The sequence below is a fragment of the Carica papaya genome, chromosome 1 (assembly GCF_054855325.1).
Source record: "Carica papaya isolate Zhongbai chromosome 1, ASM5485532v1, whole genome shotgun sequence".
NCBI classification, from domain to species: Eukaryota; Viridiplantae; Streptophyta; class Magnoliopsida; order Brassicales; family Caricaceae; genus Carica; species Carica papaya.
The window spans coordinates 2,172,501-2,198,812 of record NC_142309.1 but is presented as its reverse complement, the minus strand read 5'-3'; the positions used below and the strand labels follow the sequence as shown (position 1 = coordinate 2,198,812).

Sequence of the window (26,312 nt, the reverse complement as noted above, 5' to 3'; positions counted from 1 at the left end):
AGATATTATTTTATTTTATTGATTAATCGGTTATATATTTTTGTCATATTAAATTATATAAGTTTATATCTCTTCTCACCTTATTTATATTATGATTTTTTAATGAATTTATACAATATTCTTTGTTATATAATGATAATATTATATTTAAGTTTTTTAGGGGGTTAATTGTATTATTTTACGTACATATTACTATTGATTTTATCAAAATTTGTGGTATGTGGAGGTGTTGGTGGGGGGCTACAATATTATCTTATACACGATTTTAATATAATATGCGTATTGATAGAGTTCAACCATAAATATATACATATATATATATATATATTCTCTTTTTAGACATATGGTTCGAAATGTAATTCAAACGAAATTAAATGATTGATCTTCTTCCTTTAAGGCTTTAAAAAGGATTAATACATATTGGTAGACTGTCAAAATGTGTTAATTTTGATTTTATATATATATATATACACTAATCTTATACGATTAGCCTCGTATTAATGGTCAAGACAATGTATAAAATAAAAGAGTATGTATTATATACATATAATATGTATTTATATATGTATCTATACACGACGATCAAGAAGACCAACTAAGTCATGATCAAGGATTTGAAAAACCTATGAAGTAAAATGTAAACGAGGAATACTAACTTACCCATTTTCAAAATTGATGATTTATAAATATATATATATATATATATATATATGTATACATTAGTATGACTTGGACAATTCAATAATAAAACGAGAAGCTTGTCAAAATGCAGGTTGTGAAGACAGCATATTCATCTAAAAAAGCTGATGGGTTCCATCTAAATTATATATATACACACTAATCTTATACTATTTTCCTTATATAGAGTATACTAATGGTCAAGACAATGTATAAATTAAAAGAGCACGTATTATATACATAAAATATGTATACTAATGATCAAGACAATGTATAAAAGTAGTATTATGTACATATAATATGTATTTATATATGTATCTATACATGACGATCGAGAAGACCAACCAAGTCATGATCAAGGATTTGACAAACCTATGAAGTAAAATGTAAACGAGGAATACTAACTTACCCATTTTCAAAATTGATGATATATGTATATATATAAATATATATATATATGTATACATTAGTATGACTTGGACAATTCAATAATAAAACGAGAAGCTTGTCAAAATGCAGGTTGTGAAGACAGCATATTCACCTAAAAAAGCTGATGGGTTCCATCTAAATTTTAAAGCTTTGTATTTGGACGCCGCCTGATTATTTCCAAATGTTAATCTTTGATACACACACACACATATATATATATATATAGATATCCACATATATATTTCAGCATTCATATATATATATATATGTATTACATATATATCAATCATTAATTAGGGTTCACCGTATTAATCCACAATGACAAAAACCCAACTCCAATTTTCAAAGACTTTAATACTTATGTCAATAATGATATATTAACTAATATATTACTTGATTAAATTCCCTTGACAACTCCACAGAATTCGTCTACTACTGATTATTAAGTATCTGGTTGGTGAAAGATGCTAGGAATGTTTTAAACAAACCCACTATATATAATATTGTCCGTTTGGTTCCCGAGAAAATAATTAGTGGGAAATTTGGAATCTTATGTATAATGTAGCTTATATAATTAATCTAATTATATACGTTCTTAAAATCTCTGTTAATGATGTTTACATATTTGTCGTTTCATTGCTTATTATATAATCAATTAAAATTTCTATTTTTGGTGCGCAATACAATGCCAAAATTGCCATGATAAAGATATATAGCCGATAGTAATATAATATATTATTTATATCATACATGTTTGGTGCGTAAATAATTTTTTGTCAATTTTGAAAAGTTTTCTTCGTGTGAAAAAATTCAAACAAAAATAAAATTTTAATTAACCTAGTAAGATTTTATTTATAAGAATGGCATCTCTATAAGAACTTTACTATGATTTGATAAAAAAAATTTTACATAACAAAATTACAATAACACAATATCTTAGTTGAGATTGAAAAGAGTTATTGTATACACATATGTATGTGTGTATAATACATATATATATACGAGGGAAGCTTGAAAGATGTGGGTATCTATAAAGGATAAAAAGCAAATCATGAAAAATCATAGGTTGGATTGATTATGAAAAAATGGAGAGATTTGGTTGGAGAAGAAATTGGTTTGGAGCATGTGCATGACCTCATTCTAGTGAACATAGTCTGTGTGTGTTTTATTGGATTAGGGAGCAGTATGGGTCATGTGGTGGGACATGGGTCATGCCCATAGGTCCCTCAAGCTACTTCTCTAGGACTATACATATACATATACTATACATACACATATAAGCGCACACACACACACATATATATATCTATATATATTACCTCCTTCTTCCCGCCACTTCCATTTGAAGGCTCAAAACTCAATTATCAACATGACCCAGTTCTTCTTTTGTAGAACTGATATGGATTACACAATTACTATATATAAGAAAAAATAGGGTTTAAATTGGAAATACAAAAGCTTTATAAACCTAAAAATTGATGTAACATTTTTAACTAAATACCCACATCACTTTCCTTTACAAACTAAAATGGGTATATGTGTATATATATATATACGAGCTTATGTATATACATATATATATATATATACACACACACATATGTGAGGTAGAGTGGGATTTTGGTAGTCCAAATGACTCAACATGTGGGACAATAATGTGGGAAAGGTAGCAACAAAAACTTGTGGTGTAAGTTTGAAAATGGGTTATTATTTGACACATCCACTTAACCTTATTACATAAGTGTGGAGGATGTTGAAGGGCACTGGGGCTGTCCTTGTTGACTGCTGACAAGCACCACAGGACATGCTTGCAAAGTTGCTTCACCTCCCACAACTCTCTCTGGGTATGCCCACTGCCTAATATGACTTTACTTGTCAAAATCTTATATATATATATATATACATGCATGTGTATATATCTATTATGTATGTATATTTACACCTTAGTTGAGTATACCGGGGGTGGGGTCATTTCATCTACGAACTTGTCTGTTGTTGCATGACATCATTTTATCCCCCTCTACTGTATTTAGACATGGCTTACGAGAAAAGGTTACATTAGGTTTTAATGGATTGTAGTTATTGCAGCTAAAACATCCTACTAGAATATTTATTTCTTTTAGAAATGTAATAAATTTAATTTTATCAATATAATTTTATTAATATATTAATAAATTAATTTCTTAATTCTATTAAATTAATCATAATGAACAAAAAAGTTAAGGGAATTTAAACTCTGAAAATATAATTAATTCGTTGAAAAATATAATTAATTCATTAAAAAAATATAATTTAATGGCTACAATTTTATTAATATATTAATAAATTGAGTTTTTAATTTTACTAAATTAACAATTATACGTTAGTTATTATTGATTTATGATATACAAAAAAAAATGAATTTTATATTTTTAATAAAATTTGAACCTATAATTTTAAAGTAGAATACAAATATTTTAATTAATCATGTAACGATCCCGTAAATACAAAAAAAAAAGATAATAACTTAAGTACGAAAATGAAATAAAATGGTTAAACTTTATATTCCTTATACAATAACTTAAAAGTATTAAACAATATTATAGAATTCACAATTTTGAAAAAAAATAAGAAATAAAGAAATAAATGAAAAAGAGAAAATATATAGCATTTACTCACAATCTTCTTGCAGATCGGGGTATGAAGTTTGGTTCTCTTGATCTGAAATAGTTAAATAAGAAATGAGGTACATTAGTCCAGTAAGGATATCACCGTATATCACCGACACAGAAATAAATGTGAGTATAAAAATAAAAACAACTAATTGAGTACTAAATTTAGCAAATCTATTTATCAATCATAAAATTATTTACCGTTCACTTGCCGTAGTGAGATTTATGAAGACAACCTATGCAGACAATAATATTATACAGATCATAATTTCATGTAATATCAGTAACATAACACATATCATAAATCTATACACATCGTCAAATAACCAAACAATAATTGTCACATTTTCACCAGTCTACTAGTATTCATAGGAGTTCATAGAGATGTTTCTGCTATACGTGACCCATTTTGTTTAACAATCTCAATTACGGACCATCCTCATACCTCGTCTAGTATGAGCACCAAATTATTAAATCTCAATACCCCGTCCGGTATGAGAATGAAACGGGCTGTCCTTATACCCCGTCTGATATGAGTGCCAAATTATCAAGTCTCCATACCCCGTCTGATATGAGACAACGTTCATGGTAAGGTTTCCTATGTACTCAATCTGTCCACCATCTCGCAAGATATCTAGTAAGGCTGTCGTTCCATTTGTTCATTTAATCACACAATTTTTTTATTTTTCTTTAGTCTCCATTTTCCAAATCAACCATGATTACATAAGCAAACAAACATGTATAAGGGAATACAATCATATCTTAATTTTTCAATCAAACAGTAGTCACGTAAGACAGCAATTCATGTATTCAAACCACAAAATTGATAAACCAGATACTATCATGCTTTTAAACTGTAAAATAAATCAACAGAAATCAACAGAAAATAATTTTCAATCGGGCTCCATTAGCAATCCGTAATTAGTTATGCACATTTATTTAATTTGCGCAAATACCATATTATTATTGATTTATACTTCAATTTTATGATATGGAATAGGGTGAGGGATCCTTACTCGATTTGACTTTCGAAAAGCTAAGTTGTTTACTACACCTACGGGTAGTCCCTAGGTTCCATAAATTTTTCTCTAGGAATCAAAATGCGCTAATAGTACTTACAAATATTTCAAACAAACCCAAAAATCAGTCCCAGAACCCACTCGGCTAATTTTGGAATTCCAACACGGCAGCTCAGCCATGCTCTGGCGGCAGTCCGCCTCGGGTCGACTGTTTTCGGTCGATTTTGCATCGATATTTACGAAAAAATACGTTAAAGGGTCTCGGTTGGTCGAAAAAATAGAAAAAATCCAAAACTCACCGGCGGTGGGACTCTCCGGTGCAGCAACTTCTCCAACTCACGTTGCGATTGAGTGTTTTTTTTCCTATCAACTTGTAGAGAAGGACACAATGATCACAATGGTGAAAAAATTATACATAACGGGAATCGAGAAATGTCTCATCGGAGGCATTTTGTGAAATTTTTCGCGGCGACGCTACTGGACTTCGCCGACATTTTTTGACAAATTGACCGATCTTTTTACTCCAATTTGGCCATGGGTGAGCTTAAAATTAAATTTCATGTAAAAAAAGAAGTTTTTATCTTTTTTGGTGGTCGAAAAGGGTTCCAGAGCGGCGATGGGTGGCGTTGATCTGCTCCTTGGCGGCTGGATCGTCTTCTCCAATGATGGGGTCTAGCTGCTAGGGTTAGAGTTTGGTGCGAATGAGAGTTATTTGTATATGTCTGCTTTTAATCTGGGTCATCCATCGTGTTTAATCTGTACTATCTGATTGCGATTAAATAGGGAGTGAATCTGAACCATCTATTGCGATCTAATCTGGACCGTCCGATCGCGTTTGAATCTGATCGTTCGATCGTGTTTGGGAGGGAGTGTCTCCAGGTCGTTCGTGTGCGCAAGAACGAACCTGGGTCGTTCGGTCGCGGGCACGCGGATCGCCTGCGTGGCACCGCATCAGCGCCTGTTGCCACGTGGCACGTCTTGATTCGTCGGGGCTGCTGACCGAGCGTCCCACGTGACAGAACTTCTCCAAATTGTACTTTGATCCCTAGTTTTCGATTTTTCTTTCAAAAATACCCGCAAAACCTAAATTTTTATCCATTTTTTTAAAATTGTTTTCAACTTCATACTCATTCAATTTTTACCCGAAATTAAATAAAATAAATTATAAAAATTATATTTATAAATTTTAAATTACATACAATTAATTTTAGGATATTACAAATAAATTACCATATTATTAATAGTTATCACACTTTAGATAACATTGAATTATTTCAGTTACTCTATAGCAAAAAAATCATCTCTCTATTTTTAAACATAATTTTAAATTTTTTAAGTGGTATTAATATTATTTTTGAATGAAAATTTATATGTTTTGTTAATTATAAAATATATGCACAATAATAATAAATACAACCTCACAACCATAATACATGAAACTTATAATTCGCAACTCAAATCCATGCTCTTAGAAAATAAAAAAAGTACCACCATCTAACTAAAAAATAAAAGATTGCTATATGTATATTTATAATTCAAATATGCTATAATATAATTTTAGCTTCCTGTAATTTTATTTTATTACAATTCATATTTAATATATTTTTTTGAAAATTTAATTAATACAATTTGAATTTTTCATTATTTTATATAAAATCATTAAAATTTTCAGAGTACATTTATTTGAATTTTTAAATGTGAAAAAAGTTCACGATTCATTATATTAAAATTAAAATTAAAAAAAAAAAAGAAAAAACCTATAAAATAATATATGTATAATTTGAATAATAAGAAATAAAACTATATTAAGCAAAGGTAACCCGGCCCATAAAATCGGCCCATCATCCGATTTCAAGCCCAAAACGGAAAACCATCGCCGTTCAAACTAACAAGTATGATGGTTGATATTCCCAAAACGCTGTCGTTTAGTATGCCCCTGATCTCCATTCTTCACGGACTCTTTAAACCTCCCCAAACCCCTTCTTCCCTCGGCTTTCTCCACCAGTGACGATCTCCATGGCGGAACAGGAAGTTGAAATCCTCCGCGGCTACGAGCTCCGTCTCATCCGCTGCACCCTATTTTCTCCGCTGTCTGATGTTCCGCCTCAATCCGGTTCCTTCGACGACCGGAGGTTCTCTCACCATAATTCTCTTCATCTTCACATTAACGACCTTCTCAACTTCATCGAGTCCGGGAACTATCTAGCCGCCCTTTCCTCCGATGCTGCGCGACTTGTCCTCGAATCTTCCGAGTTGGACCTCGAAGACTCAGTCGAGTCAGCTGACAAATTCTACTCCGAGCTGCTCGGTCGTGCTGAATCGTTTGTTGTGAACGATTGCAAAGATGACGAGGATAAAGCTTGCCGGGTGATTCTGGTGATGTGCATAGCAATTGCGGCGTTGTTCTGGTTCACTCAGTGTAACTTAACTGGGTGAGTGTTGACTTAATCGTTCGAATTGAAACTGGTTTTTAATTTTAGTTATTTAATCATTAGATACTTACAATTTTATTTTATTTTAAAAATTTGGAGTAACTAAATATGAAAGTAGGGAATGTTTATACTACAAGTAGAGGAAGGTGCTTCTTAAATGGTAAAAAAAGCTCGGAGCTAGTTCTTCTATGTGAAATATATGTATTATCCCTTTAAATTGTCGATCTTTTGTTCTTGTGGTTGAATCAGTGTTGATTTTTTCTGTAAATAGACCGTTGGATGAATTGCCAAAGTGTCCACTGCCGTTCAAAGTATCAGAAAGTAGGGAACTGGTGGAGTGGGAGAGTTGGGCGCGTAATCAGCTCATGTCTGCTGGCTCTGACTTGCTTGGAAAGTTCTATAATCTTCAGGTATGCGCCAATCACTGCCTCATTTTTATGCTTTTGTTTCTATGTGCCTATATATACACATAATATGATCTGTAAGTATGTGTCATATTTTTGCATGTATGTGTTCGAAACGAGGATGAAGGTTGAGTAAGCTTGGGTTGCAAATTTATCATTTTATCTTTTTATGGAAAAAGAAATATTATTAAAGGAGAGAAGACAAAAGAAATAGGAAGAAGCAAAGATAAGACATCACAAACACATTCGAGAAATGGTTTATATTCTGAAGACGATTCCTAGAAACCCCTAGGAAGCCATCTCTCAACGGTATGACCTCTTCATTCCTCTTATCATTTGCAAGTAGATGATGGCTCCTGCATTCTGTTCTGTGTAGATATATGGATTGGTAATCTTCCTCTGCGAGCATTTTCCCATGCCTTTATAATCTTTCGTACCATCATAATGCTCCTATCTGCACTTCAGTAATAATCTTGATAGATTCACATCTCTGAAGTCAGTTTTCTTTAGAAACTTAAATGATTCAGAATCAAACAATATATTTTCTTCCTTCATATCCTGGGGCCTTTTATTATCTCTCTGCATCTGTATAGCAGAATTTGAATCTTGGATTCCTAGAGTGTATTACACCAGCAAGTCCCTCCTTTTTTGTTATTAATACACTCAACAATAAATTCTTATGTTTCCAGAAGACTGAGTCCCATTATCACCTATTTTTGCTTTGAGGTGGTTTGTAGCCTTTAGTCTTGTATTTTTGTTAGTTTGGCATTATGTGGGTTTCGTGCTTTCCCTCTATTCTTTTCTCAATTTGCCTTTGTGGGACTGGGTATAAATAAGGAGGTTAGGATGCTTGGGAAGGAACTCTTTTTGCTTGTTTATGGGTGTTGTAGTTGGAGCATAATGCTTGACTCCTCAAGGATATTCCCTTTCATATTGTCTCTTAGACAAAGTGATTTTCTTTGTTTCATTGTGAGCAAAGATCACTAGGTTATGAGGGATGTTTTCTAACCTATATTGTAAGGGGACTAGGTTGCAGCTTAGTATTGATTTAAATCTACTTATTTCCTTTTTGCTCTTTTTTGACTTAGGAATGTTTTTTATTCTGTGCTTTGTACATTTTTTATTCTCTCTCTAACGATGTTTCTTTTTTCACAAAAATTAGTTTTGATGATATTACTAATTGAATTTCAATAAATCTTCTCCACATCATTCTCCTTCACTGGATGGGAGCTTGCCCTTCAGTTTAAAAATGTTTGAGGGAAACTTGATATGCAAATATCCCAAAAGAAATTTTGGAATCTCATCAACTTTTTATCCTTGAAAATAAAAATAAAAGGTTATTGATAGCTTGATGGAATTCTTAAACCAATTAGGTAGGATGAAATCAATGAATTCAGAAACTTGCTTCTTACTATCATCAAGGGTTGATACTTGGAACATGCTGAGCAGTCTTTACCATGAACTTGGTCAACAAGAGAACTAAGCTTTTCAAAATTTTCCATTTTATGTGACTCTTCCTCTTCTTCATGTTGGCAAAATTTTCAAAATTTTCCCCTACTGTGGCCTATGAAGATGCAAGCTCAACTTCTGAATTTGGTACAGTCTCCTTTTAGTCCTGATGTGAATTTCCTTGATCTGCTGGAAAGTTTGCTTCTTTCATGTTCAAAGTTTTATACAAACTATATACTCTTGTGATGTTAAAAAGGTTACCTCATATTCTCTTTATGCTTATAAGTGGCATTGATCTCAAATTTTCATGTGTATTCCAATATATGCCAGCCTTTTATATCAATTATGTTACAGATAATCTCATCTTTATAAATATCTTCATAACAATAGGCACGAAATACATTTTACTTTGATGTATCTAATGTATGTGGCACATAGTGCGACTCTGTTGGTAGTTCCAATAAGTCCGTCTATTTTTTTAGGCATTAAATTCTCACTACTGCAAGTTATAGTGATAAGACTACTTACTTACTAACAGGCTGAAATGCACTGGGACTGAACTGTTTACTCAATTGCTGAAAAAGAGTTACAACATATGCAAAAAAAAACAACCTTCATTTTCATGAGCCATCATAATATCAAGAACTTGTTCTAGTGTTCAACTGGATCTAAAAGTCAAAGATTTGCAAGTTGGCAAAAATAAGTTTTCAAACAACATGAGTGCATAAAGAACCTTGTGAAGCTACATAAACTTTAGATAAGCAGTCTGGAAGGGCCTGAATAATTCAAACCGACTTGTTCCAGTGTTCAACACTGTCAGAAGAGGAGCAAATCCCTTTTGCAGATGCCAGAGCGACAATATTCTTGCAAATAGACTTCAAGATGGTGTTCAAGTATTTGGATCAAATTTTAACAGAAAAAGTAAGTCACTTTGATCACATATTTTTGTTAATACAATCTATTTATTTTTTATCTAAAAAAACAATTAAAACAATCTCATGGACTAAAAGAAGATTTTTCCTGTCGGTGTTGGTGCGATCGTTGTTGTTTTTGTTAGTGTATATGTGTGGGATTGGTTCGTAGAGTTGTATACATGCCTGTTGTCATACAAGATATATGACACGCAACATATTACATGAATGGGGATGTTCCTTCCTTAAGAAGATTTAAATACCTATAAATATCTCTATCTCAAATAAAAAAATCTCTATGTTTGTGTTCTTTTTTCTTTTGGAAATAAAAATTGGTCTTCTCTTTTTCTTATAGCCCAGGGAAGTGGGCTATGGGTGAGGAAACTGAATAATTTAGAGATTGAAAGAATATGATAGTCTTTGTCAGCACCTTACCTGCCTCAGCGCCCAACCTGATGGGAAACCGTTCAGAAGTTATACGCTAGTGGCTCTTTCTTGTGAAAGATTTCATTCTATATGCATCTTGCTCAGTTTGGCTCATTCAGTTGTGACTTTCCTGGAATGTCAAAAGTGACTATCCCTGAAGGTCTATTTGAGCTTAATCTGCCTCATAGAGTCGCTTTTTCTTTTGCCTGGGAGGTGGTGAAAGGGAGAATTCTCACTATTGACAATCTCCAAAGGGAGAGGATTCTGGTTATGGATGCTTCTTGTGCAAGAGTATGGCTGAGACACTGGATCATCTTCTTTGTTGTAGACCTTCTCCTCCTGTCTCTGGCATGCTACCTTGGAGTTCCTTGGGCTGAGGTGGGTGATGGCACGTTTTGTGGCTAAAGAGATTCGGGCATGCCAAGGTATTCGGGGTGACAAGTGCATGAAGAAAACTTCTCTTCTATCACCTGGCAGCCATGTAATCTGGAAACAAAGACTATGAGGCTTTTGGAGCTTAGTCCTTTTACTAGAATTAGAGATTTATGGTTTTGGACATGGTTCTTTTTTATAATATAGTCTTCTTTCTTTTGACGTGGACTTGGTGAAGACCTAAAAAATATATTGATCAATTTTTAAGGTTTTTGTAATAGAGGTTGCAACCTCTTGCTAGTTTGTTAATATAATTTATACATTTTCCCCTAAAAAAGAGAAGTTTATGTATTATGTGCGCAAATTTACTGATACGGTAATCGATTTCATTTAAATGGACTTCGACATTTATTTTTCTATGTAAAATTGATTTATAGCTTGCTTATTATTTATATTGGGGCCTACTACCACTTGTTTATGCTATTTTTCCTTTAATTTTGCTAATTCTTTTTAACCTTTACCAGTTTTCTTTATCTCGTGTTTTGTCTAATGAGTTCCTTTTTTTCCCTTTTGTAGTATATTATTTTTGCTAAAATGTTGCTCATGAAGATGAGAGATGTTTTATTTGAAACAACTATCTCATCCACATACGGAGTCAGAAGTATTTCATGGTGGCTTGTTAGGCTCCTATTTCTTCATCAGAGAGTTCTGGACGAGCGTTCTTCTTCTTTATTTGATTTACTGCAAGTGTTTATGAGTGAAACTTTACATCATTTTGGCTCTTTGGAAAAAGTAACAAATTATTGGGGTTCCCAGTTGAAAGATGAAGAAGTGTTTTCTATTGTCTCAATCGCCCATCTGGAAGCAGGAGTAATTGAGCACATTTATGGGAGGATTGATTCTTGCAGGTGCGGTACAATTGATAAGTTTATATATAGATGGCCTTATTTATATCAACATGAATTATGGTTGAAAGGATGTAAACCTTATCTGAACATGTCACTTGAGAATAATGGCTTTGTATATTTCATCAGAAAACTTCAAAAAAAATATTTCATCAGAAAACTGTATTGGTGAATGTGGGGTTTTAGCTGGGGTTGCAGAAAGAGAATCGTTCTCATTTTCTTCGTTTTTCGGGGGTTTCTTTCTTTTTCTTTTCCCCAAAATAAGATATCACTACGAGAAACTAATGAGGTTTTACTTTTAACTGTCAATGTTGTTGTCATCTTTGGATATTTGTCCGTATTCATTTCTTGGATCTAATCTAGTAGCTATTCCCATCTTGTCATCACATCACTTTATTATGGAATTGAGTTGGTTGATATCATGTAAGTTCTATAAGTTGCATCTATATGCATCTTTTTAGCTGGAGAGGCACTTGTTTCCTATATCCTTATGAAAGTTTTGCATGCGTCCAAGAGAAGGTTCTTAGGCCTCTTTATAGAGTCTGCCTTACTGCATAATCTTTTGATATTATTTTTTTCAAAGAATACTAAATATTTTTTCAAATAACTCTATAGATATCACAATATATCCAATTCACAATTTCAGAAGTCAGCTGTTCATTTTTAGATTTTACCTGCGCTTTCTGTCAAGAATAATTGAGTTTGTATTTTATTGAATATCATAACCCTTTATATATAAGTTTTTTAGAATAAGAAAGGAAACTGACAATTAATTATATAAGATTATTTTACCATAATGCCTCTTAACCTAATTCTCTTGGATTAATTATATATAATACATTTTTCAACACTTACCCTCAAGTTTGGGAGTATATATTGTCCATCCCAAGCTTGCTGATGACGGTCTGGAATGCTGGGTTATTTAGTCTTTGTTTTCTCCACCAAAAACTGAGATTTTAGTGGGACTCAGTTCTTTCACGGTGGGCATGCCTTGAAGCTTTTGGAGATTAGGGTCGAGTTGTCATTGGAATGGGGTTCTAGCATGACCGCTCTCATGCTTTTCTCTGCTGCTACAATATAGAGTCATTTAGAGATGGTAGATCTTCTTTGCCCAAAATATGGACACCTACTTGATTAAATTTCAGATTGAGGCCGATTAAGAATTGGTGGGCACGATCGTCTTTTATCAATTGTTTTAGGCGAGCTGAATCCTTGCTGCAGTCTATAGTAAGGCAGCAGTGCTGGTCTAATTTCTGCCACCAATTTTTCAATAGGTTAGAGTATTCAGTCACTAATCTGTTTCCCTGCCTTGTGGACCATGTTTTGACCATAAGGTCATATATCTTAGCAGCATCCTTCACCCTGAAATTGGTTTCTCTAATTGCTTCCCATACCTCTTTAGCAGTGGGAAGAAACATACAGAGGTTGCTTTCATTCCATGCATCAATCTGCATGTTTGAGGAATGAGAAATGAATCTGCTAGTTTAGTCAAATTAATGAGTTTTATCTAGCGGTCGTTTGCAGCATATAATTTTCCTTCAGAATCCTCATGTCATTTCTGTAAGTGTTTTTCTTTGTATGTGGTGTCCATGAGTGTGTTTGAGATCCAAATTTCCTTGCGGATATCTTTGGGAAAGTTGAACCAGTATCATTAAGAAGGGACAAGAAGAAAGTCAAGAGGAATCCTCCTGCGAGCCAAAAAACAAGAAAAAACAAACGATGGAAATGATGAAGAAAATTAATACGATGAAGAAAATTAATACAAAGCCAATCTCATTGCAAAATAGCTAAATAAATCCCAAAAGGATCATGAGCCTTTGCTTAAAGAGATAAAAAAGTTGATATATCCCACAGTACCAGAAAGAATTGGAAGCTTGACATTCTTTTCCAATCACAGGCACAACTGAGCAAATAACCCCTTTCCAATTATGGCTATGATTATGTTTATCTGTTTATATGTTCAATGTGTATGTTTATTCTAGAACAGGAAGCTTGGAATTCCTTTCTAATCACAAGCCAATATAGAGCAAAGATAGCCCTTCTCAAATAACTTGGTCTTAGGCTATTATTATGTTACTTGGGTATATGTCCAATGCTCGTCTTTATCCTAAAACTGATAAGCTGATAACACAGTCTTAATTATTCTCCGCTCATTTTTCAAGTTGTTGAAATTCTTTCATGACTTCAGGCTACACTTTGAGTCAGCTGAAGCAGCAAGTGGGCTTCAGCTGTCTGTTACTGGGGTCCTAGGTTTCCGCACAGTTCATCAGGTAAACTTTTGACTATATCTTTTGTGCATTATTTGGGGATTTCTTTCTTCTGAGTTGAGAGTTACTTCTGGATATAGGTAGAACCAAAGGCACAAATGGTACTGGTTGCTAACACAAACTCATCAAACAGGGATGATTACTGCCCCTCTGGAAACTCTTGTCCCCAGACATATAAATCTGGTGGTGATGATGCATCTGATGTATATTTTACCCCAAAATTGTTAGAGAATATTGATGAATCTGGAGCAAGAGGACTCTGCAACCTTGGTGATGGTAGTGTCCCTCTAAAGCCAATCCAACAAGCAGTAATCCTGGCACGGTGTCTTCTGATTGAAAAGAGCACCCGGCATGATGAAATGCAAAGTAAGTTGCTTGATTGAGAAAGTAAGAAAGAGGAATATGTCTTGATATGCATTTTTTTCTTATTCTATTAAATAAAGTTAGAAAATTACTGAAACATTCTGATTAAATCTTCAAACAATCAGGAAGCTTTTTGTCCATTAAAAATGGTAAACTTGTGTGGCTTTAGGATTTATGGACTTCCAAGTGTTTTGAGGTTACAATTGGAAAATCCAGTATCACCTAACTGAAAAAAGAGGAAAAATTCTGATATTTCAAGTATTTTATTAATCAGGAAGAGTAGTTTAGGAAACAACACTTTTTTAATAAAATATGATAGTTCAGGATATATTCTTTTGGTGTTCTTTTATCATTCAAAATTGTTCCTTGCTTTGGCATGGTCTGGTTGTCCTTCATCGTACTTATTCTTATTGGCTTCTTCTTATGAAGTGTGTCTGGTGTGCAGGAAGCTGCTTTATCTTTACTTTTGAGAATTCATTAACTCAGTTTTTTTTCCCTTTAAATTTCTACATCCTTAAATTTAATCTATGGTTATTGTCTTGAATGTTTTTTGCTCCTGTTCAGGATGGGAAATGGCTCCATACATAGAGGCAATTGATTCTCAAGAGTCAAACTACTTTGCTGTAAGCAGAAAGATACTGAAATGTGTTATATGTGCTGTTTATATGAATTCATATAATTATGAAAGTTACCATAAGAAACTGATAGCGTGTTAACCTGTGGAAAGTAAGTGTGCTTTGAAAGTTTTCTGGAAAATGTTGTCAATGTGGAAAAGAAGTTTGCTTCAAATACTCAATTTCTTGAAAATGTTGTTTTGTTTACATTTATAGAAACTTATTTTTGATTTCATTGCCTTTAGAATGGAAATTTGAAAAGACGATGGAAATAGAAAATGAAAAGCGTTATTCCTCTTAAGTTTTCAGTGGTTCGCTCATGCTTGTCAAAAGAGGGATTTCTAAATGTTATTCGTTTCTTGGTATCTTGTTCCTTTGATAATGAGGATTTATTTACTTTTCATTTTACGGCTGCATTCATCCTCACTTCGTTGTTTTCTCATTTTCAGTTGCGTTGTTTTTGTGACATCTTACGTATTCGATGGGAGTCAACTCGAAGTCGTACAAAGGGGCGTGCTTTGGAGATGATGGATAAATTGGTATGAGATCCTTCATAATATCAGTGGGATTATCTTTAACTATTCTGCCCCGTAACCAACCCCCTTCCCCCCCCCCCCCCCCCCCCCCCCCTTTTCTCTCTGTTCAGTGGGTGCTGTAAGAATTTTTAGGTTACTATTTGGTGTGACTTAGATGGTTCTGGTGGCTATCATGGGCAGATATATACAGGTTTAGTAGAGAAAAGTTGCAGATAAGATTCCTGCTACTTCAAGCAATAAGGTTCTGCATCTTCTTTTGGTCAAACAATACCCTCTTTTAGTGGTGGGTGCTGTAAGAAATTTTAGGTTCCTATTTGGTGGGACTTGAAATGGATTCTGATGGCTATCATGGCTGCAGATATGAATCCTGTTGCTTCTAGCTTCTTTTGGTAAAAAAATAAATTATTCATTCACAGGGAATTTGCAGGTTGGGGAGGGGGGTGGGGAAGAAGATGAGGGGAAGTGCTGCCCAAATACAAAAAAAAGGTTACACACAAACGTCCAAATAGAAAAAAGGTTCAAGATTTTGTATATTTTGTTCAGATGTTAATATCTCATATGCAGATAATCTGGCAACCTTGTAGATATTTTATTGTTAAAGAGAGTGTATTATATATGATTAGGTTAAAGGGCATTAGGATAAAATACATCTTATTTAATTAATGTAATTAATGATTTATTTCCTTTTCTATGTTAGAAAATTTTTATATATAGGGTTATAATATTCAATAAAATCCACATTCAATTATTTTTAACATGGTATCTAATCTCTATGTTAAGAAAGCTTAAACTCTTTTACAGATCCTATTTAGTCTTCATTGCCGAATAAGAAAAGTCCTAGAGAAGGGAGGTCAGCCTTCATAGCCAGTCACCTAGTCTTGCCGCAACCACCACAGCTGTCGACTGTCAGCAGCCAATCAGGCACAACTGCAACCCCCGTCACCTTCTCCTGTGACCAGCCACACCCAGCTGCTTGCTGGCATGCTGCAGTCGCAGCCTCCTTTGGCATCAGCTACTTGACCCCCCTCTTCTAGCCGGAAACAATCACGCGACCAACCTACTTCCGCAAGAAAGACTATGTGCGTGACCTGCTTATTCCAGCTAGCCGAGCTGCGTGCTCCACCTACAATTGTGCATGACCCACATTCTAACAGATATATCCGCGGGTTATCAACAATGTCTAGAAAACGTTTTCATTGTCATATCATCTTATCTAATTGTCCTTGAGTGAGTAGGAAGTTTTTTCAGTTATGAAAATAGGGAGTGCCATTGCACCACTAAAAGTATTCCATTTGCTTTTCTATTAGTTAATCAACTTAGTTTTTCCCATATAAACATTCAATATGCCCAAGCCCAAATTTAGTATAACTCCTACTAAACTTAAGATCTTCCATAAGGTGGTCTTTTCTCCTTAATTGCAATGTCATTTATTATAAACTCTTTTTTTTTTAAATACTCATTTAGTATAAACTTTCATCTACGACACTTTTCACATAGAGCTACAGATGAACTAGAATTGTCAACAAATATCTAAGATTAAGTGAGTGTTTGGGGCGACTGTAAATTGTGCTGTGAATTTTAAAAATATTGTTAAAATAGTTGTTCACTAAAAGTTCTTTTAGTTGAAAGTTGTTTGATATTTGGTAGAAATAACTATAGAAAGTGTTGTCACTTTAAAAGAATAGAAGTTGTGTTTGACGAAAATGACCTTTAAAATTTCAAGTTAAATTTTTAGTAAAAGTTAAAACCATTTGTAAAAATTATATGTTGTATCTTTTATTTGTAAACCTGTTAAAAGCAAATTTTAGTTTTGGTTTTTGCCAAAAACATTTTAAGTTTTATCCTTTTAGATGTAAAAGTGCTTTTACGACGCGAAACCGAAAGCCAAAACCCAGCCCAGCCAAACAGGGCTTAAATCTTATTGATGATTGCTTGATTTGACGTGTTAAAAGCTTGAAAACTATATTGGTGTCCACGTAATCACCAGACAAGTGATCCAGTGTCCTTCTTTTACTGACGGTCTTATAGTGGTTCTGAAAGTATTTTCCATATTATTTCAGGTTGAGGGTGTTTGCAAGACCAATCCTGGGGTTTCACGAAGAATTCCTTTTTGCTATGCAGTTCATACACCGGCGACTCCTGCCCTGAAAAAGTAGAACTATTTGTCTCCCTAATCCTATCTATGAATGATTAAAGCAGGAAAAAACACAAGGGAACCATAGTGATAATTTCCCAATCTACAAATCCTTGAAAATGTTGTTGTGTCTAAAAGGAAACTACATAGGGAATATCTCCTTCAGAAAATGCAGTATTAGCACTTCTGTTGTTACTGTTACAGAATGCACTCTATCTCGTAAGCTGATTCAGAATACTAAAATTTTTTTATTAAAAAAAAAAAACTGTTACAGAATGTGTTTTCTTGGATATCAAAGTTTGACTCAGAAGAGGTCCAAAAAAGCTGTAAACCCAAGTCACTTTTCTTATTACGACCTGAAAAAACTATACTGCTAGCGAGTAATGAAGAGCTATCAACCCAAGGCATATTAGGATTTATTATTTCTTCTTTTTTGAAAAAAAAAAACCTTCTGGCTTATCTGCAGTTCCCTATTCTTATATACATCTCAACTCACAATTCTCTTCTCTTCTAACTTGTGTCTCTATCTCTCTGCTGTCCAATTTTAGGGAATATGGTGAGCTTTTAGTAAGCTGTGGCTTGATCGGGGAAGCAATTGCACTTTTTGAGAGTCTAGAGTTGTGGGATAATCTGATATATTGCAACTGGTACTGTGTCATTGACAGCCATATTCTTACTTTGGGTCTTGTTGCTTAATATGAATTTCTGTATGAAAGGTTCTCATTTTATATATAATCTGAAAAACAGCCTATTGGGAAAGAAAGCAGCAGCTGTCGAACTCATCAAGGCAAGGCTTTCCGAAATGCCTGATAACCCAAGATTATGGTATGCTAACATTTCTTACTGTTCGTTTTCATTTGTTATTCTGTCCTTTTGTAGTCAACATCCATCTCACGTATTGAAAAACCGGTGTGCTGATCTTTTCTGATCATGTATGAGCTAGGAGTTCTTGAGCTTATAAGTTCTTGCTGAACCTCTCTTAGTATTGTGAGTTTCAGTGGAAGGATAGACTCATTTGGGGACTATGGAGTTGCAAAATATTTTCTCGAGTTAATAAGTTCTTGTTGGAGTTTTTACGCTCGGTACATCCTTAAATGTTTTCCACACATCAACGCACATGCATACATTTGAGACAATGAGATAACTTGGATCAAACCTGAGACATGTATATCCTAATATTTCTCATGCACACGCACACATATAAAACAACTAGATAAATAGGATCAAAGTTGAGACATACAGCCACGAGAAAGAAGCATCACTAGTTAGTTAAGTTAGTGGTCACCTTTCTTGATAGTTTTCACAAGAGAGACATGCATATTTTTCATCGTCATCCATGCGTTAGTCTGCTTTTTGTTTCTAAGAAGAATCTTTTCATGTGTTGGGCAAGTAGCTTTCATACAGATAGTATTAAGCTGATTACTTGGGAGGATAATTGGATTGGGAATTCTCCATGGGCCAACCTATTCCTTCGGTTATAGAATCTCTCTCCTAGACATAATGCTCCCATTTCTTGGCTTTCAACTTCATCAAATGATGTTACAGGCTGGAACTACCCATTTTTTATCTTCTATCTGATGGGGAGACTTACAAATTGTTAACTGGTTAAACATGTCGAATCCAATAATACTCAACTGACACTGATTCTAGAGCTTGGACCTTGGAGCCCTCCAGGTTATACACCTGCAAACCGTTCATTGGTTATATCACCCAAAACCCAAGCTATTGCTAAGTCTTTTGCCAAGATTTTTTTGGAAGGTTCAGGTGCCATCAAAGGTAAAGGTGTTTGCATGGACTGCTATTTTTCGATGACTCAATACTAATGACGTGTTGCAAGTTCGCAGACCAAATTGCACTTTGTCACTAGATATCTGTATGATGTGCCATCAAGGAGGGTGAGGGACACTCATTTGTTCTTACACTATGACATGATGTGGAGAATGTGGTCACATTTGTTTAACTTGTTTGGTTTAACATGGGTCATTCACCTTTAATGGAGGTGGTCAAACCCCTGTAAGGATGGGCTATTCTCATGGGACTATAGACTTTATGGCTTGAAAAGAATAGTAGATTTTCAATTATATTTTTGCCCAGGCAGGATTTGTGGGATTGGATGTCATTTTTGGCTATTAAGTGCAGAAGTTCAAGGGCAGTTTTCTGATATTGCTCTGTCTGTGATACACAGGAGTTGAGATGCAATGGCCTCTTAGTCCTAAGGGGGGGAGCTTTTTCTTCTATTTGGATCTATTTCCAGTTCAGTTAGATGTTCTTTTTACATCTCTTTTATAGAACTTTCTGTATGAAAATTTTAGGAGGATATCCTATTCTCCCCAAATACAGTGGCCTCTCTCTTTAATGATATCTCTTTTTCTTGATATAAAAGATAAAAGTCCACATTAAAATGACTTTTCTGATTTTCTTGTCAAGCTTTGCTGAACTATCTGACTTGGTGCAAATTGAAATATGAACTTTAGGTGTTCACTTGGTGATGTTACAAATAATGATGCCTGCTATGAAAAAGCATTGGAGGTTTCGGACAATAAATCTGCCCGTGCTAAGGTAATGTTATTACCGAAAAATAAAGAGGCTAATTATTGTTTTCCTGGATCTTGTCTTTGGTTTTAACTATGTTCTCTGTGTCTCAGCGCTCTCTGGCTCGTAGTGCATACAATAGAGGTGACTATGTGACATCTAAAATCCTATGGTATGTTCATGTTCTTTGCTTGTTTGTGAAGTGTGGTAAATAATCTCTATAGTTCATAGTTGACTTGGTTGGGTGATCCCATATAACAGGGAGTCTGCCATGGCTCTGAATTCTTTATATCCAGATGGTTGGTTTGCTCTTGGAGCAGCTGCATTGAAGGTAACTTGATGTGCCCTGTGGTTTGAGGCTTGTCCATTTGTCAGATTTCTGGACATATGTGTTCTCAATACCAAATATGATAAACTTCTTGTTTTGTTACAAATCCTTCTCTCTCTCTCAAGAGAAAGCTTCATCAAACTCATTATTGAATATGGTGATGCAGGCTAGAGACACTGAAAAAGCTCTTGATGGGTTTACTCGGGCAGTTCAACTCGATCCTGAAAATGGGGAGGCTTGGAACAATATTGCTTGTTTGTATGCTCTTTTCATTTTATCTTTTTCTTCTATCCTTGTAATCCATATACATGTTTTTTATGCATATCATGTTTCTGCTTAAAATAAGTGATACTTGTCTAAATTTAGCTACTTTTATTTGACACCATGGCTACTGATTTATTCTTTGTAGCATTATTATGGACTTTGGTTATTACTAGTTTGATGCAATCCAATTAATAAAAATCTGTGCAATGGAAGTTGTGGCACAATGCCGATTAACATGCTTGGTAAATTGGAAATCACCAAACTGCTGAATCTTTGAACATTTTTTTTAAGGAAGAAAATAAGATCCATCTCCTTATTAGACAGCCTGGGTTATGCACAAGTTACAAATCTTTCGAAGACAAAAAATCTGATGAGGAAGTAAATTAGCCCCATCTTGAAAAGTTTGACCTTTAAACGAAGTACAAAATGGTTCTAAACGAAAAAACTTGAAGTTTCTTCCTAATCACCAATAGCAGCTCGAGAGATATTGGCTCTGGTGTTGTGCATAACCCAGCTCGAGAGATATTGGCTCCATTATAAGAAAACTTGGACTTTCCTTGGATTGTTGGTTCAGAAATATGTTGAGGACTTAATTGATATTTTGATTGAGTTGTAAATATGCCATATTTTGTACTTGGGTGGTCGTGGCACCCCTTGGTGCTTTGTTTGATTGATACTTTCTTCATTTAGACAAAAATGAGAATATATACTTTTATGCTTGATTTGAAAAGCGAGCATTTATACCATGCTTTAAAAATTACAAAACATTTTTCCTACCCTGCAGGCATATGATCAAGAAGAAGAGCAAAGAGTCATTCATTGCATTCAAGGAGGCCCTGAAATTCAAGTTCTGTATCTTATCAAAATGAGTCTTTTATTTAATTGTTTGTAGTGTAAAATATTTCTTTTCTTTAATTTTTTATGTGTAATTTTGCAATTTATTGTTTATTTCTATTGTTTTGAAATCTGGGTCATGATGAAAGGAACCATGATTTTATTTCAGACGAAACAGCTGGCAGTTGTGGGAGAATTACAGTCATGTTGCTGTTGATGTGGGCAATATTAGCCAGGTAAAGCAGTTTGATGCTGGTTTCTTTACACAATTTATTGGGCCTGTTTTCAGATGAAGCAGGTTTTTCTGTTTCTCTTCTATGAAGCCTTTTTTTCATCTCTGGCCTTTCAGTAATAGATGATGGATGGAAATATTTACACTGTTTAAAAGATAAAGAACCTTATGGCATTCTTGTGCTCATAAACTCAACATCTCCTAGAATACTTTGTTTCTTTAAAAATTCAACTTTGCACACACATATTCTCTGCTCTCTTACAAATTTTCATATATGTGGTTGAAGTGTGTTTGCCAATTAAATGTATATCTCACTTTGTTTTCACTTTTCACTTATATTGTGGTACCACTATGGGTCTGCACTGTGATAATGGTAGCCTGTTGTAATTCTTCACTTTTGGATTATTACAATCAAGTAAAATGGCTATTAGATTTGGTAAAGTCTCCTCAATAGGTTATTTATTTTTTGTGTTCTTTTGCACTTGGCTTAGGTAGATCATTCATCTTCGCGTAGGAATTTATGACAAGAAACTCTTCCAACAATGCAAGTTTTGTTTTTCAGAGAAATGGTACATAAAATATGCATGGTGTATTAAATGCATCAATGATTAGTTTGTTAATCTAATAGCTCTAGAACCATGGCCTGGCTTCTGAAGAAAGGAAATGAATTCCTCAGTCTTTAGTTTTTTTTTTTTTGGAAATAGAGAAAATAAATCCTATGCTAAATTTTGAACTGTGAATCATGATTTTCATTGATGTACAGACAGAACTATTGTCTATCGTCCCAATGGGGAATGAATTTTCCTTAATTTTGTTTAATGTAAGCCCTGCTGTAATTCTTGAAGCACATGGTATATGTTTATAAATGTATCAAAGAATGGCAGATTTTTCATTGGAAGGGATACCAAAAATGTTATGTTATTCTTTTTTTATATAACTGACTTAGCCCGCCCTTAACTACCTTCTGTGAAGTTAACAAGAACATATTAGTTCATGTCGCATGGCATAATGATATGTTGCATGGAAATGTCAAAAGTAGATGTTAAGGGTCTGTGCACTTAGTCTGACTGGTGCTTGTGTTGTAAACTGATAAAAATACTTTAGAAATGGTTTTCAGCAAAAGAAGTTTTAAGGTGAAAACTAGTGTAGTGTTTTTTAAAACTTACTATAAGTGAATATAAAATGTGGTATTGCATTTAACTATGTTATAAAATTAATCATATATGTTAAAATGATAAAAGATTTATTATTTTGAAGAAACTATTCTAATAATTTGATCATATTAAAATATTTATTTTAGTTAATTTATTTGTTTATTTTATTAAATACAAACATTATTTTTAAATTATTGTTTAATTTTAAAATAAATGTTACTTTAATAATTATAGGATATAAAAAATTATCAATAATAAATTAATATTATATTTTTAAAAATATTTAATTTATTAATTAATGCAATATAAACGTCATTAGATATATTATTTACTTCTTGCATCACAGGGCATCTTTTAAACGCATCAATGTCTAGCTCTTGATTTTGTCTTTATTAAAAGTCGAAATAACTTCTGCTTTTACCTAAAAGAACATCTGTTTTTAACATTTCAGAGTTTACTAGGCTTCTGCTTTTTGGCCAAACAGGCATTAAATCTGGTTCTAATACTCCTGCACCAAGTAAGCCATGTCTAATGGCAAAAGGGCCTTGTTTCAGGCCTCTTATTTTTAGCAAGTCTTGATACATTAAAAAAAAAAAGAAGTCTTGATTTTTACTTTTATATTTTTTCAGTCAAAAAGTTTCTGGCATTCTTTGTTGTTTTGGGTATTTGTGTTTATTTTTCTTTGATTAAAAGAATTTCTGGTTTCCATTTAAGTTTTTTGATTGAATTTTTGGAGTTTACAGTAGTCTTGTTACTTTTTTTTTTTTGTCTTGGAAATTTAGACACATTTATAAATGTGATCCTAGTTCCGAGTCAGCTAGATCTAAATTTCTTTTTTGGGTACTCTTTCAACTATCAGAACTGCCTTTGAAATAATAGCTTATACCCAAATTTCGTCATAATATTGCAATTTTAAGCTATTCCTCTTTGCAAACAGTAACCATACTTATACTTTGATAGTATTTTTAGCAGATAGCCTTGTTATTGACCTTGGGATCCCTGTTCCTTTGACCCTTTTGCCAAATTTATTGAATTTGATTAGTAAGTTAGTTCGTTATTACATATTATATATTTGTTTCCCCTTTGCAGGCTTTGGAAGCTGTCCGGATGGTGTTAAATTTGACCAATTATAAAAGAATTGATGTTGAATTATTAGAAAGAATATTCTTAGATTTGGAGGAAAGGACTTCAGCAAGAGAATCAACTGCCCCTTCAGAGATTGGAACTGATACTTGTGCAAATCAAGCTTGTCCAGCTGATTCACGAGAAGATTTTGTTAGTCCATCAGCTTATACAGAAGATTATTCGTCCCAGGAGAGTGAATACCTAGTGGGTTTACTTGGAAAGGTCCTCCAGCAGGTTTGTAAGTCCAATCATGATAATCATGCTGTTTTCCTGTTATAGCAAAGTAAAATCACACTCTAAATCTGTCTGAGTCATGTTTTAACACTTCTAACCACACCAAGTCCCCTACATAATTAGACTATACAACTTACATACGAACATTTAATTAAGTTATATAGCTTTTCGTCACCAGAATTTTGAATATTTGAGGGCATTATGTATTCTTGTGGTCAACTCTCGAGTTTTGAGGGTATGCAAATCTCGTGCATCTAATGCTTAATTGGCAAAATCTGGTATTTTTATGTTTTTTGTAATAGACTAGTTTTAGTGTGTGATGTGCTCTAACTTTTCTTAAAAGATTTTGGTACAAAACTTGTTGAATAGCTATGCAATGAGACTAAGAGGGAAGAGAATTTTAATGTCGGTTTGTGTTTATTTTGATGGCGAAAATGAGAAGGGCTACCCAATTTTCATTCCTTTGTATCACTAACTCGTCAAAACAGAAACGGCACTTGGTACTTATAACAGATACCCAATTTTTGTTGTTTTTACTGATATGATAGTATGAGATAGAAGTAACTGTACTCATATATAATAATATATCATCCCTCATGTAATTATTTATGTTGCTTTTGCTGATACAGATAGTTCGCAATGAAAGCACAGAAGATATATGGGGCTTATATGCAAGGTGGCACAAAATGAAAGGAGACCTTAGGATGTGTTGTGAAGCACTTTTAAAGCAAGTTAGATCATACCAGGTATCTTAATGAAATATCTTTCCTTTCAAATCAAAGAGACAACAGTGGTATCCTTTCTACATTGGTGCTGCCTTTATATTGTTTACAAGAAAAAAGTGCATAACGCCTATGAATCCTTCCTTTTTTATTAAAAAATTGGCATTCGAGCCAAAATTTTGAAATTTGGAACCATTTATCTTCCGCTGAAGGAAGCCATCCATTGTCTCAAAAGCGTTCCTATTGGAAACATGTATGTTTTAGCAGTTTGCTGGATGCATGCTTCTTGCTTAGAGACAAATATTTTTTATAGAGAAATAAATATCATTATGAGATAGAAGGGATCAAAACAAAAAACAGTGCATAAGACATCCAGCTGAAGGGACTGCAAGGAACAAGTCAAAACAGATGATTGGAGATACATTGAAAAGGACAGAATTGAATCCCAATTCCAGTGGAGGACAGTAACAGAAATGTCAGAGAACTTTTATGGATGCAAGAAAAGTTATTTTCTCCAGAAATATCATATCGAGGAACGACCGCTGTCAAATATACGATGGTTCCTTTCAACCAAATTGTCCATCTAGCTGCCAAGAAAGCTCCTTGCCATAGGGCCTTGCTTTCTTCCTCACCCCTATACCATCAATATTGGGTTTTGATGAAGCATCCCAATGATGGAGGCATTATCCAAGATAGGTTAAATGTTATCTAATGATGGATCTTGCTTAGAAACAAATATTACAGTCTTATTTGTTAAAGTAATACGAACCTAACAACCATATCTTTAAGTGCCAGCGTTAGGCAAAACTGGTTTCTTGATTCAATTTCTGTTATGCTTTTATCTATGATGGAAATTATCATTGCTGTTTGTTTCCACAGTCAAGAATTTTGTGTGTTACCACAGCACACATGGTTTGAAAATTATGAGAATACTCCTAGTTTCCACACACTCCATGGAGCCACTTTCGAAAATTTTCAGTATTAGATAACTTTCTTTCTAACTTCAGCAATGTGCCTCACTTTGCACTGCCTTTTTTGCTTGGAAGCCAGAGTTTGGTAGATTCTAACTTTGGATAATCCAATCAAAGAGGAGGCTCTGGGCTAGTAGATGCTTCCTATGCTTGAACAAGGAGGAATCCCCTAATCATCTTCTTTGGTGTTCTAAGTCTAAAAAATTATGGGATTTAGCTCTGTCTCTTCTGAACGTCAATTTGGTGGCAGATGCTTCTATTAAGGATGAGTTATGGACGTGGAGTGATATTTCTTCTCACAAGTCTAATAAGAAGGTTGTAGTTCC

General features: G+C 33.9%; 1 protein-coding gene across 5 annotated transcripts in view; it reads left to right on the top strand.

Moving 5' to 3' along the window:
* The first annotated feature begins 6,722 nt into the window (after window positions 1–6,722).
* Window positions 6,723–26,312, top strand: part of LOC110807288 (Protein prenylyltransferase superfamily protein) — a 26,591-nt gene continuing 7,001 nt past the window's right edge. For 2 of the 5 annotated variants that reach the window (XR_015817065.1, XM_088213513.1), the window contains exons 1-19: window positions 6,723–7,209; window positions 7,481–7,619; window positions 9,867–9,983; window positions 11,348–11,679; window positions 13,865–13,946; window positions 14,024–14,309; window positions 14,871–14,929; window positions 15,370–15,459; window positions 17,517–17,608; window positions 18,139–18,237; window positions 18,338–18,415; window positions 20,065–20,149; window positions 20,236–20,294; window positions 20,384–20,453; window positions 20,617–20,708; window positions 21,499–21,561; window positions 21,718–21,784; window positions 24,024–24,293; window positions 24,923–25,039. Coding sequence is in view for 1 of the 5 variants with exons in the window: in XM_088213513.1 (XP_088069639.1) it covers window positions 6,794–7,209; window positions 7,481–7,619; window positions 9,867–9,983; window positions 11,348–11,679; window positions 13,865–13,946; window positions 14,024–14,309; window positions 14,871–14,929; window positions 15,370–15,459; window positions 17,517–17,608; window positions 18,139–18,237; window positions 18,338–18,415; window positions 20,065–20,149; window positions 20,236–20,294; window positions 20,384–20,453; window positions 20,617–20,708; window positions 21,499–21,561; window positions 21,718–21,784; window positions 24,024–24,293; window positions 24,923–25,039 (2,613 nt within the window). In the remaining 4 variants the exon portion in view is untranslated. Of the gene's footprint in view, window positions 7,210–7,480; window positions 7,620–7,792; window positions 7,923–9,866; window positions 9,984–11,347; window positions 11,680–13,864; window positions 13,947–14,023; window positions 14,310–14,870; window positions 14,930–15,369; window positions 15,460–17,516; window positions 17,609–18,138; window positions 18,238–18,337; window positions 18,416–20,064; window positions 20,150–20,235; window positions 20,295–20,383; window positions 20,454–20,616; window positions 20,709–21,498; window positions 21,562–21,717; window positions 21,785–24,023; window positions 24,294–24,922; window positions 25,040–26,312 lie in introns of those variants that run through there. The other 3 variants (XR_015817063.1, XR_015817070.1, XR_015817071.1) reach the window with 3 other exon arrangements.